Source organism: Microcebus murinus, chromosome 4 (assembly GCF_040939455.1).
Source record: "Microcebus murinus isolate Inina chromosome 4, M.murinus_Inina_mat1.0, whole genome shotgun sequence".
In the NCBI taxonomy this organism is placed as follows: Eukaryota; Metazoa; Chordata; class Mammalia; order Primates; family Cheirogaleidae; genus Microcebus; species Microcebus murinus.
Window position 1 is genome coordinate 20,511,894 of NC_134107.1, and position 16,261 is coordinate 20,528,154.

A 16,261-nucleotide genomic window follows, 5' to 3' on the forward strand; every position below is an offset into this window, starting at 1 on the left:
TTCCCCTCGGCCTCCTCCCTTGGGTTTCTGACTACCCCTGGTTCATCCTCCTGAGTCCACATGCCTATAACCCCTGGATCAGAGCTTCCTTGGTGTCCGACGTCTTCGTCTTTTCTTTCCCTTCCCTTTGTGTGGGTTGTCAATCCGTCACCCTCTGCTTTCTCAGAGCCTCAATCTCTGTTATCTCTAGAGAACCATGTTTCAGGCTGACCGCGTTCATTTTGCAGGGACAGCAAATGCTGTGACTGGCGCTGTGAAATACAGTGAGAGCGCGGGAGGCTTCTACTATGTGGAAAGTGGCAAGTTGTTCTCCATCACCAGAAACAGGTTCATTCATTGGTAAGTGCTGTGGTTCGCCAAAACCCCCTGGAAGGTAGGGTTCAGCGTATACGTTTTTCTCGGCTGTTGCCAGTGTCATTCTATGAAGCAGTAATCAACACTTAGGAAAAAGAGAAAGACTGTTTTCAATTCATGTCAGAATCAGGGGAAGACTAAGGAGACAGAGTTCTAGAAGAGGTACCCCCCAAACAACACTGAAAACAGGGAATGTAGCTTAGTGGATAAAGCTTATAAAACCAGTTTTAAAAATGAACCCATTATGTAGTGCTTTATAGCTTTCTTCATTCCACAAATATGATTAGAGGTTCAACACATCAGGCAATATGCTAGGTACCGGGATGAAATGATGAAAAAAACAACTACCATTTTCATTATGCAAGGTGATGTAGCAGTGTAAGAATAGATGTGGATCTGCCTTTCATGGGGCAGTTTTGTGGAGGAAAGAGACATTAAACTGATTACCACAACACAGGTATATAAATACAAATTTTCATACTTGCCCTGGAGGAAAAGTATAGGGGCTATGAGAGGATAATGGGAGAACTAAATGTTATTAGTGGAGTAGGAAGGAACTTTAAGGAATTCAGTTAGTCTGAGATCTGAAGCATGAAAAGTTAGCCAGGCATGCGGAGTGGGGCAGAGAACAGTCCAGCAAGCAGGATCACCATATGAACAGGCCTTGACAGGTTTGAGGGACTGACCAGAGGTCTGTGTGGCTTAAATGCAATGGAGAAAACAGAAAGTGATGTGAGAGATGCTGAGGCTGGAGAGGTGGCAGGATTCAGACCATGTTACCCTTGGGTCATTTTTAAGGATTTTTGGATTTGACTCTAAGAACATTGAACCATCACTGAAGGGTTTTTGAAGAGTTACTAAAATGATGAAAATTGCATTTTTAGAATATTGGTCTGTTTTATGGAAAGTGGATTTGGGTTGGATGAGTATAATACCAAAACAGACTTGCTTTTATGATGGCCCACTTAAAGGATTCTGGTGGCTCAATTGTGGGAATGACTAGGAAAAGAGAAGATGGATTTAAGATACATTTAGAAGGTAGATTCCCTAGGACTTGGTGATAGATTGAATGTAGGGTAGGGGATCGTAAGGGAAAGGGAGGAAGCATTGGCAGCTCCCTGGTTTTAGCTGTGACTAACCAGATATGGTTGGGGAGGAGTTGCCATTTACTGAGATTTTGGACAGATTTGAATAATTCTTTTGGACATACTAAATTTGAAGTACTTGGGCAGCAGCCCTTTGGAAATGTAAAGTAGGCATTGAAATTTATAGATCGAAGGCTCAGAAGAGAGACTTATGTTAGAGATACAAATTTCATTTATTTAAGAAATTTTTTTGTGTGCCTGATGTTTCAGTTAGTTAGGACTGGGGATATAGCAGGGAACAAAACAAAGTCCCTGCTCTCGTGGAGGAAGACAGGCAATAACAACAATAACAAAAACCCAAATATAGGTAGGTTGTCAGGTGATAAGTGGAATAGAAAACAGGGAAGCAGGGGAAGAGGAATGCCTATAGGATTTAATGTTTTATTAATATATAAATTGAGCTGGGGGCTCAACTGTGGGAATGAGCCACATTGCTGCGTTGGGCAATATCCACTGGTAAGTTGATATTTGAGCAGAAGAAAAAATATTTGGGAGATGAGCATTTTAGGTAGAGCTTTCCAAGCGAAGGGAACAAAAAGTGCAAAGAACCCTGAGACAGGGTTCTTTACACGCGCGCGCACACACACACACATATATACACACACACACCAATAGCACACCCACATCTTTACCCCAATTATGATAACCACACATCTTTCTAGATATTACTAAATGTCCTTGGGAAGTGAGGCAGAATTGCCCCCAGTTGGGAACACTTGTGTAGAGAGGTCTGAGGAGTGAATCCTGGAAAGCTCCAATAGTTAGGAAAATGAGGAACCACTGAAGGAGCCCGAGAAGGAGTAACAACTAAAGTGAGATTTGAACAAAAAGAGTAGTGTCCCAGAAGCCAAGGGATAGATTTCAAGGAGGCAAGTGAAAAACTATCAAGTGCTGTATGTAAGTCAGATAAAATGAGAAATGAAAATCGACCTTTGCATCATGGATGTCACTGGTGGCCTTGTCAAGAACTCCAATAGATGCAAAAGCCTCAGTGGAGTGGGTTCAAGAGAGAAGGGAAGGAGAGGAGTTGTGAGTATAGAACAACTTTTTCAAGGGGTATTGCTGTAAGGGAGGTGGAGAAATCACGTGGTAGCTGGAGAGCAATGATGGAGTAGAGGAAATATAGTAGTATATTTATGTGCAGTTGAAAATGATCTACTTAGTAGAGTTGAGGGCAACCATAGAGGAGAGGAATTTAGGAAACTTAGAAGGTGGAGTATTAGGAAACATATGGCTGTTGAAATCATTAAGAATAAGGCAGGAGACGGCCGGGTGCGGTGGCTCACGCCTGTAATCCTAGCTCTCTGGGAGGCCGAGGCGGGCGGATTGCTCGAGGTCAGGAGTTCGAAACCAGCCTGAGCAAGAGCGAGACTCCATCTCTACTATAAATAGAAAGAAATTAATTGGCCAACTAATATATACAAAAAATTAGCCGGGCATGGTGGCGCATGCCTGTAGTCCTAGCTACTTGGGAGGCTGAGGCAGGAGGATTGCTTGAGCCAGGAGTTTGAGGTTGCTGTGAGCTAGGCTGACACCACGGCACTCACTCTAGCCTGGGCAACAAAGCGAGACTCTGTCTCAAAAAAAAAAAAAAAAAAGAATAAGGCAGGAGAGAGTGACAGTGGGGCTAGGAATTAAAATCTTCAAGGACTGAGAGAAATCTTTAAATATTAATAACTGTAACAAGTAGGGGTAGCAGGTGGTGTCTGTTTCTTTGGGCTTCAGAGCTGAGTGGTTCAGGCAGGAAGGGAGGAACAGTGGCCTGGGGTGACAATGGGGAATAAGCAGAACATCTATGCCCTACCCTGAGGCCCCACTACAAGAGGCATGATAGAGAAAGCTTAGGGGGCACTGTCATCATGGAAGATCCAGGACCCAACTTTAACCATAATGCTGGAATGTGAAGGGATTCTTTAGAGATGCGGTTCAAGATCCAGAAAATTGTGTTAATACCATCATTTAGTCAAGTAGCTCTGGGGAATCATCAGAGCTCAAATGGTATTTACATCCCTGAGAGTGGTTAAGATGTGCCTTGGGAGAATGTATATGGTGAGCAGAAAAGGTGATCCGGGATCAGGATTTGAGGAAATCTAACATGTGGGGGTCGGGTCTGGGAGGTGGGCAGAAAAATAGGAGAGGGTAGCATCATAGAAGTTAATAGAAGAGACTATTTGAAGAAGGAAAGAATGCAGAATGAAGAGTACACTGAAATTAGTGCAGTGACGTTGATAAGAAAAGGGCGCAGTTGTGGCAAAAGCCAAATTTAGTAGGTTTAAGAGTATGAGAGGCCAGGTCCAGTGGCTCACACCTATAATCCTAGCCCCCTGGGAGGCCGAGGTGGGAGGATCGCTCGAGGTCAGGAGTTCGAAACCAGCCTGTGCAAGAGTGAGACCCCATCTCTACTAAAAATAGAAAGAAATTAATTGACCAGCTAAAAAAATACATAAGAAAAAAAATTAGCTGGGCATGGTGGCACATGCCTGTAGTCCCAGCTACTCGGGAGGCTGAGGCAGGAGGATTGCTTGAGCCCAGGAGTTTGAGGTTGCTATGAGCTAAGCTGATGCCAGGGTACTCTAGCAACAGAGTGAGACTCTGTCTCAAAAAAAAAAAAAAAAAAAGAGTATGAGAGAGGTGAGGAAATAGAGAATGCTTGACCATTGAGGGGAATGGAGAGAATGTGATAACTGGATCAGGTGTGAGGGGAGGCAGGCATGGGGAAACAGAAAGGGAAAGACCAGGGAAGAGATTATTTGAAGGCCCTGAAAGGAGGAGAGATGGGTGCAGGAGAAATATACTTGAGAAAGTCAGAGATTGGCCTTTAGTTGCCGAGAGGAGGCTTGCTTTTTTGGAAAGGATGCAAGTAATATGGTAGATACGGTGATGGGAAGTTAGGGCATTCCCAGCATGTTGCTTTCTATGGTTTCAAACCTACCACACTGCAGAGTTGCACCTGAAAAAGTTGGTCCTGTGTCCTAACACAGTTCTGGCTTTGGCTAAGCACAGTATGTACTGTCATTTTTTCTTTAGGCTTGTGACATACTGTGAGTTATTCTCAGTCCACTTTTGGGGTCTTTTTGTAAGGATTGATAGATTTTTTTGAAAATTTTAATATACAATGCTTTTATTTTTTTCTTGTCACTGCTTTAAACTGTGTTTCCCTCTGACTTGTATATCCTTTAACAAGGACCAGTAGATTTTTAAACTTTTTTAGCTCTGTGGAAAGAAAAACCTGGATTTATTCATAACACAGAGTTTTTTCTTTTTTCAGTTATGGGTAAGATGAAACAGCTGGGACAGAAGCAACCAAAATATTTACAGTTGCCGAAGATGACAGTCCCAGGAATAAGGGCTGAGTTTTAGTAAAAGAAGGATTTGTGGTGGGATAATTTTAGAATAAGATCTCATGGTAAGATGCTTGAAAAAAGACATTATGGTTAGAACAATTTTTTTTTTTTTTTTTTTTTTTTTTTTTTTTTTTTTTTTTTTTGAGGCAGAGTCTCACTTTGTTACCCTGGCTAGAGTGCTGTGAAGTCAGCCTAGCTCACAGCAACCTCAAACTCCTGGGCTCAAGCAATCCTCCTGCCTCAGTCTCCCAAGTAGCTGGGACTACAGGCATGTGCCACCATGCCCGGCTAATTTTTTCTATATATTTTTAGTTGGCCAATTAATTTCTTTCTATTTTTAGTAGAGACAGGGTCTCACTCTTACTCAGGCTGGTTTCGAACTCCTGACTCCTCCCACCTTGGCCTCCCAGAGTGCTGGGATTACAGGCGTGAGCCACCACGCCTGGCCAATGGTCAGAACAATTTTAATAAAAGAGTATATTTACTTCAGAGGAGCATAAGGGATAAAACGAGGAGGTAGAAGTTAAGAAAAATAAACTAGTTGATTAAAATTTGTATCTTGATTTTTGCTGCATGAAAGAGTCTATTTCATCATTCTGGGGTAGCTATGACCACAGCAGGAGGCCTCCTGTGAAAGGAAGTGTCATCTGCTGAAAAGAGAGGGCAGTAAGGATAAACCTGCAGTAGTTCAAGAAAGAGGTGACTAGTTTGATTATAGAGATGGAAGGGAAGGAACAGTGTCAGGAAGAGGAAAGCAGCAGGATTTGACAGATCACAACTGCTGAGTGAAGGACATAGACAAATTTATGCCAGTGATTTTTAAAGATGACAAATACTTAAAAGTCAGAAGTGAGAAATTTCTTCTTTGGAGTAAGATAACATGATAGCCTCTTGTGATGGATAAAAGCTAGGCACAAGAGACCGAGGGTTAAGAGTTTTAATCTTAAAGTCAGACCTAATGTCGTTAGGCAAAATGCTTTGTCTCCTCTGTTGCAACCTGAGTTCAATTCAAAGCTTTTTTTTTTTTTTAATTTGCATGCGTTTTACCAAAAAGCATTTATTGCATGCTAGCTCTGTCCCAGGCACTTGCTGGGTCTGTGGATATCCATGTGCACATGGCAGAGAATCTCTACTCTTATAGAGCTTGCTGTTATTTATCAGTTAGCAAGCACCTTTTGAGGAGTAATAGTAAACTAACCTTGATAGGTTCAACATGCAAAGTTATTGTTTATTATTTTTTTCTTTTTTTTTGAGACAGAGTCTCACTTTGTTGCCTGGGCTAGAGTGCCATGGCATCAGCATAGCTCACAGCAACCTTCAACTCCTGGGCTCAAGCAATCCTTCTGCCTCAGCCTCCCAAGTAGCTGGGACTACAGGCATGCACCACCACACCTGGCTAATATTTTCTATGTATTTTTAGTTGGCTAATTAATTTCTTTCTATTTTTAGTAGAGATGGGGTCTCACTCTTGCTTAGGCTGATTTTGAACTCCTGACCTAGAGCGATCCTCCCGCCTTGGCCTCCCAGAGTGCTAGGATTACAGGGATGAGCCACCATGCCTGGCCGTCTTTCTTTCTTTTTTTTTTTTTTAAAGAAACCAGATCTCTCTCTCTCACCCAGGCTGGGGTATAATGGCACGATCATGTCTCACTGTAACCTTGAATTCCTGGGCTCAAGCAATCCTTCTGCCTCAGCCTCTGTAGTAGCTAGGACTACCGGCTTGTGCCACTACATCTGGCTAATTTTTTTTAAATTTTTTGTAGAGAGGTGGTCTCTATGTTGCCCAGGCCAGTCTTGTATTCCTAGCCTCAGATGATCCTCCCACTTTGGCTTTCCAAGGTGCTGGGATTACAGGTGTGAGCCATTGTGCCCATCTTAAAATAACTTTTTTCTTTCTTTATTTATTTATTTCAGTATACTATGGGGGTATAAATGTTAAGGTTACGTATATTGCCCTTGCCCCCCTTAAAATAGTTCTTTAGTAAGAAACAATGCACCTCATACAAATAAATATAAGGGTAGAACCCATAAAATTGCTATTGTTTTGTGTTATTGCAGGATAAGAAGTAATAGAAGAGGGAAATACCCACAATTATTAAAGTCAATTTTGTTTGACATGTGAAGGCCTTGTTCCACTATAAGTAATGGGAGTATGAAGTGTTGTAGAGTTTAATTGCATTGCATATTGTCGTAAACAAATGGCCTATCAAGTTTAGAAATGCCTCCATTTAACAGAATCATAATGAGATTTGAGTTTTGTTGTGCTGTGTTTTATAAATGTACATAATGTGGTGGTTTGGAATGTAAAAGTGGTCTGAATCTGTTTATCCAAAATTTTCAAATTTGGAGAGTTCGCTTGGATGCTATTCTTATATATTTCAATGCAACAGTCAATGAGAAAGAAAAGCATAAACTTTTTAAACAAATGTCTCTTTTTTTCACAGGAAGACCTCAGGAGATACATTGGAGCTGGTAGAAGAGTCACTGGACTTAAATTTGTTGAATAATGCAATCCGCCTCAAATTCCAAAATTGCAGCATCTTACCTGGAGGGGTTTATGCCTCTGAGACTCAGAATCATGTGATAATCTTGATATTAACCAATCAAACAGTTCACAGGTTACTTTTACCACACCCTTCCCGGATGTATAGGAGTGTAAGTTGGTTAAGTGTAGTATGTTTTATTTCTCAGAATACTCTGGCTGCCACAAATATAGTGCTTGAGTGATATCCTTTGGAATTGAAGGAAATTTGGACTTTTGTTATCCTTCATCAAGTATACTTTGATAGTTACCATTTTAAATGATCAGACACACATTTGAAGTTGAAGAAATAGTGTATTTTTTTTTCTTAAGATCCAGAGCAAGTTGAAAAGAAATAGTTATAATTAAAAAGAACAGCTTTCTTCTTAAGCTCCATAATTTTTTACTTTAAAAGCTTTTTTAGCAATTGAGAGGAGCTGAGCAAAATTCAGATTATTTTGATTTAACAGATTTTTCTTTTTAATTGCTCCATAGGAGTTGGTAACTGAAAATCAAATGCAATCAGTATTCACTGACATTGGAAAAGTTGATTTCAGGGATCCTTGCAACTATCAGTTAATTCCAACAGTACCCGGAATATCACCCAATTCCACCACCTCGGCTGCCTGGCTTAGCAGTGATGGGGAGGCTCTGTTTGCTCTGCCATCTGCTTCTGGGGGGATCTTTGTTCTTAAGCTACCTCCTTATGACATACCTGGTAAGCATGGGAACTGGGCATGTATTTAACTTTAAATAAGGAATGTTAGCATTTAAACATACTTTAGCAGTTAAACCCTATCACGCAATGCAGGTATTGCTTCTATACCGAATTGGTCATTCGGTATCACTTGCCTCATGAGTTCCTAATGCTTTGCTTTTGTACGGTGGACTTTATATAATGGTAAAGGGACTATAAAGCATATTGGAGTATGGAAAAACAAATAAATAAATATAAGACAACCTGTTTTAAGTCTCATGGTAGAGATAAGTTGACCAGTTGTCTACCCTCATGTGGAGGTATTATAATTAAAATAAATTAATTGAAACGAAGAAGTTTGATACCCTGTTCCAAGCAACCACTATCTCTTGTCTGGGTTATTGCATTAGCTTCCTAAATATCTCAGATCTGCCCTTACCCGTCTTCAGAAATTTCTCAGGCAGACTGATACATTTAAAATATAAGTTAGGTCATGTCACAGCACTGTGGATAGCTGTCCATTGAGGGTTCTTCATCTCACTCTGAATAAACCCAGAGTTGTTATGTTGTCTTAGAATGCCCCTCTGCTACCTCTCAAACCTCATCTTTTTATTCTTTTTCCCTCCCCTTCTCTCCACCAGCCACGTGCCTTCTTGGAATTCCTTGAACACGCCAGACACACTCCTACCTCAGGGCGTTTGCCTGAGATAGCCAGTTACAAGCTTGGCTCATTCCCTCAACTCCTTTAGGTCTTTACTCAATGTCACCTCAGTGGGGCTTTCCCTGACCACCCTTTTCAAAATTACAACCCCTCACATCCCCTGCCCCCCATGAGCATTCTCTAAACCCTTTCATGTCTTATTTTTCTCCACTTGTTACCATTCTACTTAATTTTACATCTCTGCTTCTCCCCTCAATGGAATGTAAGGTACATGAGAATAGGAGTTTTGTTTGTTTTTTTCCTTGCCCTTATCTGCAGAAAAGACAGGAGTTTTTTAATTTGTTTTGTTTACTGCTATACAACAATATAGTTTTGTATACTACTCCAGCATCTGGAACTATGCCTAGCACATGAAAGGCACCCAGTGATTGCTTTGGAAGGAGTGAAGTGATTCTGCTGAGCAGTTATTACCACTCAGGGTTACTATCTATAAATGCCAAAAATTTCCACAAGGAGTATAAAAATGCTATTTTTATTGATCCAATAATGATTCAAAATATTTTAAGTGTGATATATGTGGGAAAAGTACATCCTAAACCTTTGTTAGTATAAAAATGTAGAAATTTGTCATCTGTTATAAAGATTTTGTTCATGGTTATATGATTCTTGCCTTTGGGTTTCTCCAAGTATGATCAGGAGTTACCTTGGATATCGTTGCAGGGATGGTGTCAGTTGTGGAACTGAAACAGAGTTCAGTAATGCAGCGATTGCTTATAGGTTGGATGCCAACAGCTATCAGGTGAGTGCTGTCTGACAGGTAAACCAAAGGGCCCAAGAATGTAATCTTTTTGTGCTGATCAGCACCTTTTAGTGCTTCCAGTCTTACTCTAAGGCAAACATACTGCAAAGGAGAGAGGTCAGCATAATATCCTGTTCCATCTGAGCAAAACCACACTCCAGGTACATTTTTATTGTTGTTGAGACAGAGTCTCGCTCTGCAACCTCAAATTCCTGGGCTCAAGCAATCCTCCTGCCTTAGCCTCCTGAGTAGCACGTGCCACCATGCCCAGCTAACTTTTTCTCGCTTTTGCTTAGGCTGGTCTCAAACTCCTGGCCTCAAGCAATTCTCCTATCCCGGACTCCTAGAGTGCTAGAATTACAGGCGTAAGCCACTGCACCTATCCCAGAGTACATTTTATTTGCAGTTGGACATCATATAGCAGGAGAGACTGGCTTACTGTTTATGTTCTCACAATAGTTCAGTGCTCTGCCCTAATTTACTCAAACTTAATTTTGTGTCAAATTATTAGAAGAAAGTTTTTGATGTTTAGAGTAAAACAGTACAAAAGGAAAAATAGTGTTCCATTCTTATGTAAAGACTTAAAATTTATTATAGCAATTGATTATAAACCAAACAGGAATCTAGTTGTCTTATACCAGTATATAAGCTCTTGTTCCTTCTGCTGAGTGTATACTTATAATTTGATATCTTTTGAATTGCAAACTCTAATGATCAGATTAGTTACAACAGTAAAACTAAAACTTGACCTTATGTTTTCAGGGGTGAACAAGGGCCTTCAGATCGTCCCCTCAGTCTTGCTGTTCACTGTGTCGAGCATGATGCCTTTATCTTTGCTCTGTGTCAGGATCATAAGCTACGAATGTGGTCTTATAAGGTAAATGCTACATTTATAGTTACTATAATTTGAAATAGAATTGTGAGAGAATTGAAATCAATCTTGCTGCTTCTCTAGGATAATCAAATCAATTGGTTTGGAAATTATGGCTCATTACCAGATTCAGGCAGTTTCATTTAGCCTTATTTTGCATACATTTCCCTCTTAACTGCTTGTCTTTTTATTATGAAAATTATGAGTCTTACAGGAAAATTGAAAGAATAGTACAAAGTATACCTTTCACTTAAGAGCAACAAATGTGTTTTTAAAATGCAAGCTGGTAAAATACTTTTCAAGACTCACCAACAAAACAGCTGATGATTCTATCTGTCAGACTAAAGAGATATTTTTCATCTTAGCCCTTTAAAAACAAAAACCTGTAAGGTCTTTTGGCAGATAGACTAGATAGAGTGATAGATATAATAAATGTACCTCCTCTGAAAAGATAGGAAATATGCTTTTCTAGCCTGAATATTCTTTGAATACTACCTATTAACATTTATCTTGGGCAGGATCAAATGTGCCTGATGGTAGCTGACATGCTAGAGTATGTACCTGTGAATAAGGACCTTCGGGTCACTGCTGGAACTGGACACAAATTACGACTTGCTTATTCCCCTTCCATGGGACTCTACTTAGGCATATATATGCATGCACCAAAACGAGGACAGGTATGGAACAAGTAAGACATGTGTCAAGTTATTCTGTGTGTACTGATGGGGGAAAATAGCTGAGATTCATTGAGTATATTTAAGCTCTTTGCACCAACCTAGGTGCTTCATGTGTTAAGTTGTTTTCTGAGGTGATGGTGGGTTTTGTGCTAATATGTGGATTAGAATATCTTGAAGGAGGGGTCAGTATGAAAGGAAATAGTTTAAAGGCACATGACAGAAAAAGCTAACCAAAACTAAGAAAGGGTACATACAGAAGTCTGGGTGAACAAATGGAATTATTGAAAGTTAGATGTTTAATGTTTGGAGGAAGTTAAATAATTTTGCTCATCATCCAAACACTAACTGTTATATGTAGATAAGTAGGATATAATAGTATAATCATATGAGCAAGCAGGTATTTGATACTGTGTGTTTGACATTGTGCCAGGCCCTTTATATACTTTAATAATAGCAAACATTTGGATTGTGCTTACTTTGGGCTCTTACATTGTACTTATAGTATCTATTTGATCCTAATAACATTCCAGTGAAGTAGGGTTTGTCTCCCTCACTCTGCTGGAGCTCTGATTCCCCATGCTAGGTCACTGCCCTGCCTGGATGCCCTCCTCACCATTTGGGCCCTGATAATACCACCAGGTCACACCCATACAATGGACACCCTCCTCACCCTACCTGAGGTGAGGTAGGTAGGTAGGTAGGTAGATAGATTGATACCTCTGTTTATATACCCAAAATAATTGAATGGAGGGTCTCGAAGAGATATATGTACAACCGTATACAAAGCAACATTATTCATAATAGCCAAAAGGTGGAAGCAACCCAAGTGTCCATTGACAGATGAATACGTAAATAAAATATAGTATATGCATATAGTTGAATATTATTCAGTTTTTAAAAGGAAGGAAATTCTGGCACATGCTATAACATGAGTGAACCTTAAGCACATTATGCTAAGCAAAATAAGCCAGTCACAAAACTACAAATACTGGCCAGTCATAGTGGCTCATGCCTGTAATCCCAGCACTCTAGGAGGCCAACGTAGGAGGATTGCTTGAGATCAGGTATTCGAGACTAGCCTTAGCAAGACTGAGACCCCATCTCTACTAAAAATAGAAATTAGCCAGACATGGTGGCACACACCTGTAGTCACAGCTACTTGGGAGGCTGAGGCAGAAGGATTGCTTGAGCCCAGGAATTTGAGGTTGCTGTGAGCTAGGCTGACACAATGCCATTCTAGCCGGGCAACAGAGGTGAGACTCTCAAAAAAAAAAAGAAAAGACAAGACAAATATACGAAGTACATAGAACAGCTAAAGTCAGAGACGGAAAGTATTAATTAAATGGTGGTTGCTAGGGACGGGGAGTTGGTTAATGGGTGTAGAGTTTCAGTTATGCAAGATGGAAAGAGTTCTGGACAATAGTCTGAATATATTTATCACTACTGAACTGTATATTTAAAAATGGCTAAGATGGTAAATTTTATATTATGTGTATTTTACAATTTTTAAAAAAAATTGTTTATAAATGCTAATAACACTTAGAAAAGTAACATGTTGATTATTACAAGTAATAAATTATCAACCTGTGTTTTAACAGTTCTGCGTTTTCCAGTTGGTGAGCACTGAGAATAACCGTTATAGTCTAGATCACATTTCCTCACTATTCACTTCTCAGGTAGGTTAAATCATCCTTTGCATATCACACAAGTACAAGAAAAAGAAGTGTTGGCTAATCTCACTGGTGTAATGGGACTGTAGTCTTAAAGTGGAATATTTCGTGATACCTGGCACTGTATTTTGTTTTTATGCCTTTACCTCTCCTACCAATACAAATTTAAGTCACCATGAATTACTACCTTTTCTTTATTGTTTTAACCCTTTTTTTCACATTTCTTTCTAGGAGACACTAATTGATTTTGCCTTAACTTCCACGGATATCTGGGCCCTGTGGCATGATGCCGAGAACCGAACGGTTGTGAAATACATCAACTTTGAACAGTATGGGTCATTTATCATTGTCATCCTACCACACTCCAGGCAGTTTCATGCTAAGAAGACAAGAGCTTTTTATGTAGAACCAAGTCAAGGGTTTTCATTTGAAGGATTCGACCCTGGGTTTACCTGTCGTTACTATCTTCTGAAATATTTCTTTTGGATTTTGTATTATTTCTTACATTTTGGTTTTAGGACAAAATGAGAATTCTTAGGACTGGATTAAGATAAAGAAAATACCATATTTTTTGGGAGAGAGAGCACATATCCAAAATACTCCTAATCTCGTTTTCTTTATTTCTAAGCAAAGATTATTCTTAGTACCCACAACTTTCAAAAGACACTGCAGCCTCTTTGTGTTCTCTGTTTTCTCATCATGAGTTGACAAAGAGATTGGACAGGTACAGTGCTTCTCAAATTTTTTAAAAACAGGAAGCCCTTTTTTCCAAAAGATAACATATAACATAAAGTGAGTATTTTATGAGTATAAAATTATAACATAATGTGTTGATAATCATATTTGGCATCTAACTTTTTCTTTCTTTTTCTTTTTTTTTTTTTTTTGAGACAGAGTCTTGCTTTGTTGCCCAGGCTAGAGTGAGTGCTGTGGCGTCAGCCTAGCTCACAGCAACCTAAAACTCCTGGGCTCAAGCAATCCTGCTGCCTCAGCCTCCCAAGTAGCTGGGACTACAGGCATGTGCCACCATGCCTGGCTTATTTTTTCTATATATATATTAGTTGGCCAATTAATTTCTTTTTTTTATTTTTATAGTAGAGACGGGGTCTCGCTCTTGCTCAGGCTGGTTTCAAACTCCTGACTTCGAGCAATCCGCCCGCCTTGGCCTCCCAGAGTGCTAGGATTACAGGCGTGAGCCACCGTGCCTGGCCGCATCTAACATTTTTAAAGTATATTAGTTGTTTGTTTTTGTTTTTGAGACAAGGTCTTGCTATGTTGCCAAGGCTCTGGAGTATACTACCATAGCACACTATACCTTTGAACTCCTGGGCTTAACTGATCTTCCTGCATCATCTTCCTGAGTTAGCTGGGGCTACAGGCATGTGCTGCCATGCCTGGCAGTGTAAAGTTTTTAAATAGTTACAAGTACATTTTAAAAACCTATTTTGAAGCAACATTTGTATAACCCCTGTAGAGAGGATTTCCTGGACCACTGCTTAGGAACCACTGAAGTAATTGAACCTTCTGGGTCCTTCATAACCCTAATGTCTAGGGTAGACTTCTAAGAATGATTTCCCCCAAGCCACACCTCAGAAGATAAAAGAGTGTTCCTTATAGTTAGCATTCAAGCAGAATGATCAGAAAGCACAGGCTCCAGAGTGGGAGCAGGGTTGGAATTGTGGTTGTGCGACTTACTAGTTATGATGCACTCTAAGCCTCACTTGCCACATCTGCAAAATGGGAGTAATATATCCATCACAAATCGTTTATCATAGGGCATATATGAGTAATATCTAGAATTGCATCTACCATAATATCTAGCAAATACTAAATGCAGAATAAAAGCTGTTATTTGTAGATTTGTGTTTAGACTTTTAATTTCAGGAAGGTACTTATTAAAACTTGGTAAGAAGCCGGGCGCGGTGGCTCACGCCTGTAATCCTAGCACTCTGGGAGGCTGAGGTGGGCGGATTGCTCAAGGTCAGGAGTTCGAAACCAGCCTGAGCGAGACCCCGTCTCTACCAAAAACAGAAAGAAATTAATTGACCAACTAAAAATATATATACAAAAAATTAGCTGGGCATGGTGGCACATGCCTGTAGTCCCAGCTACTCGGGAGGCTGAGGCAGTAGGATTGCTGAGCCCAGGAGTTTGAGGTTGCTGTGAGCGAGGCTGATGCCACGGCACTCACTCTAGCCTGGGCAACAAAGTGAGACTCTGTCTCAAAAAAAAAAAAAAAACTTGGTAAGAATACTTCTATAAAAACTAGACTCTGGCTGGGCACGGTGGCTCACACCTGTAATTCTAGCACTCTGGGAGGCCAGGGTGGGAGGTTCTCTTGAGGTTAGGAGTTCAAGACCAGCTTGAGAAAAAGCAAGACCGAGTCTCTACTAAAAATAGAAAAATTAGCCAGGCATGGTGGTATGCACCTGTAATCCCAGCTACTCAGTAGGCTGAAGCAGGAGGATCACTGGAGCTCAGGAGTTTGAGGTTGCAGTGAGCTATAATGACGCCACTGCACTCTAGCCCAGGTGATAGAGTGAGACTCTGACTCAAAAAAAAAAAAAAAAAAACTATGCTAAGAATAAGTTTAAAACATTTTTAATAGAGTAGTTGTTGCAGGGGTTCAGTGATGAGGCCCTCCCTGCCCAGATATTGCCAACAGCATAAGTTTCATTTTTATGTATCATTTCTGTATAAACTGATGGACTTTTTTTCTATAGTAATGTTGCAGGACAGTGGAATCCAGTTTTTATGCAGCCTCTGCCAGATGAAGAAATTGTCATCAGAGATGATCAAGACCCCAGAGTAAGCAAATGCTTAAGTGTCATGAAAGGGGATGATTTACCCTGATTATTATTTTAAGAAAAACCAACTGTATTACTCAGAACCCTTTCAGCTGCAGGTGACAGAAACCCACCCTGAACTGACTTAAGCTAAAAGGAGAATACATTGACTTGTGCAGCTGAGAAGTTCAGTATTACCTGGCTTTAGCAATAGCTGGAATAATGCCTTCAGGGCTTGGTTTTCCCCTTCTCTCTAGTCTGCTTTCCTCCATGTTAGGTTTATTTTTAGGCAGAGTCCCTCCTCCCCTGGGTGAGCTTGCATTCTGTGAACTTAGTGACCCCAGAAGAAAGAAAGTAACACCTCAGTCCCAGGTCCTTGATGTGATACTCAACTGGCCTGGTATGGGACACATACCAAGCCTGGGCCTTGCTATTGCAGGAACTGGTGAAGTCAGTTGAGTGTGGGCAAGGGAGGGATGATTCCCCAAAGAAAGATAAGGGATTTGTTAGTAAAGTGAGGGGACACGGATTTGGGGCAGGCACAAACACTTAGATGTGCACTACATCAACAATGTTGATACATGTATATAAACTAGAAATAAGACAAATTCTGATAGAGGTGTATGCTGCGAAGAAAATAATTTTAAAAGGTAATGAAATAAAGAGCACAACAGGTTAATCTCCACATTTTCCAGGGACATCCTCATGTTAAATGGAAGAAAATGCTTTCAGTTGA

General features: G+C 40.3%; 1 protein-coding gene across 1 annotated transcript in view; it reads left to right on the forward strand.

Annotated features, from left to right (window-relative positions):
• Window positions 1-16,261, forward strand: part of NUP160 (nucleoporin 160) — a 56,635-nt gene that overhangs the window by 167 nt on the left and 40,207 nt on the right. The window contains exons 2-10 of the mRNA XM_012788493.3: window positions 228-339; window positions 7,288-7,498; window positions 7,860-8,082; window positions 9,443-9,521; window positions 10,284-10,398; window positions 10,911-11,069; window positions 12,668-12,745; window positions 12,971-13,068; window positions 15,463-15,547. Of these exons, the coding sequence (XP_012643947.1) occupies window positions 228-339; window positions 7,288-7,498; window positions 7,860-8,082; window positions 9,443-9,521; window positions 10,284-10,398; window positions 10,911-11,069; window positions 12,668-12,745; window positions 12,971-13,068; window positions 15,463-15,547 (1,160 nt within the window). The remainder of the gene's footprint in view (window positions 1-227; window positions 340-7,287; window positions 7,499-7,859; window positions 8,083-9,442; window positions 9,522-10,283; window positions 10,399-10,910; window positions 11,070-12,667; window positions 12,746-12,970; window positions 13,069-15,462; window positions 15,548-16,261) is intronic.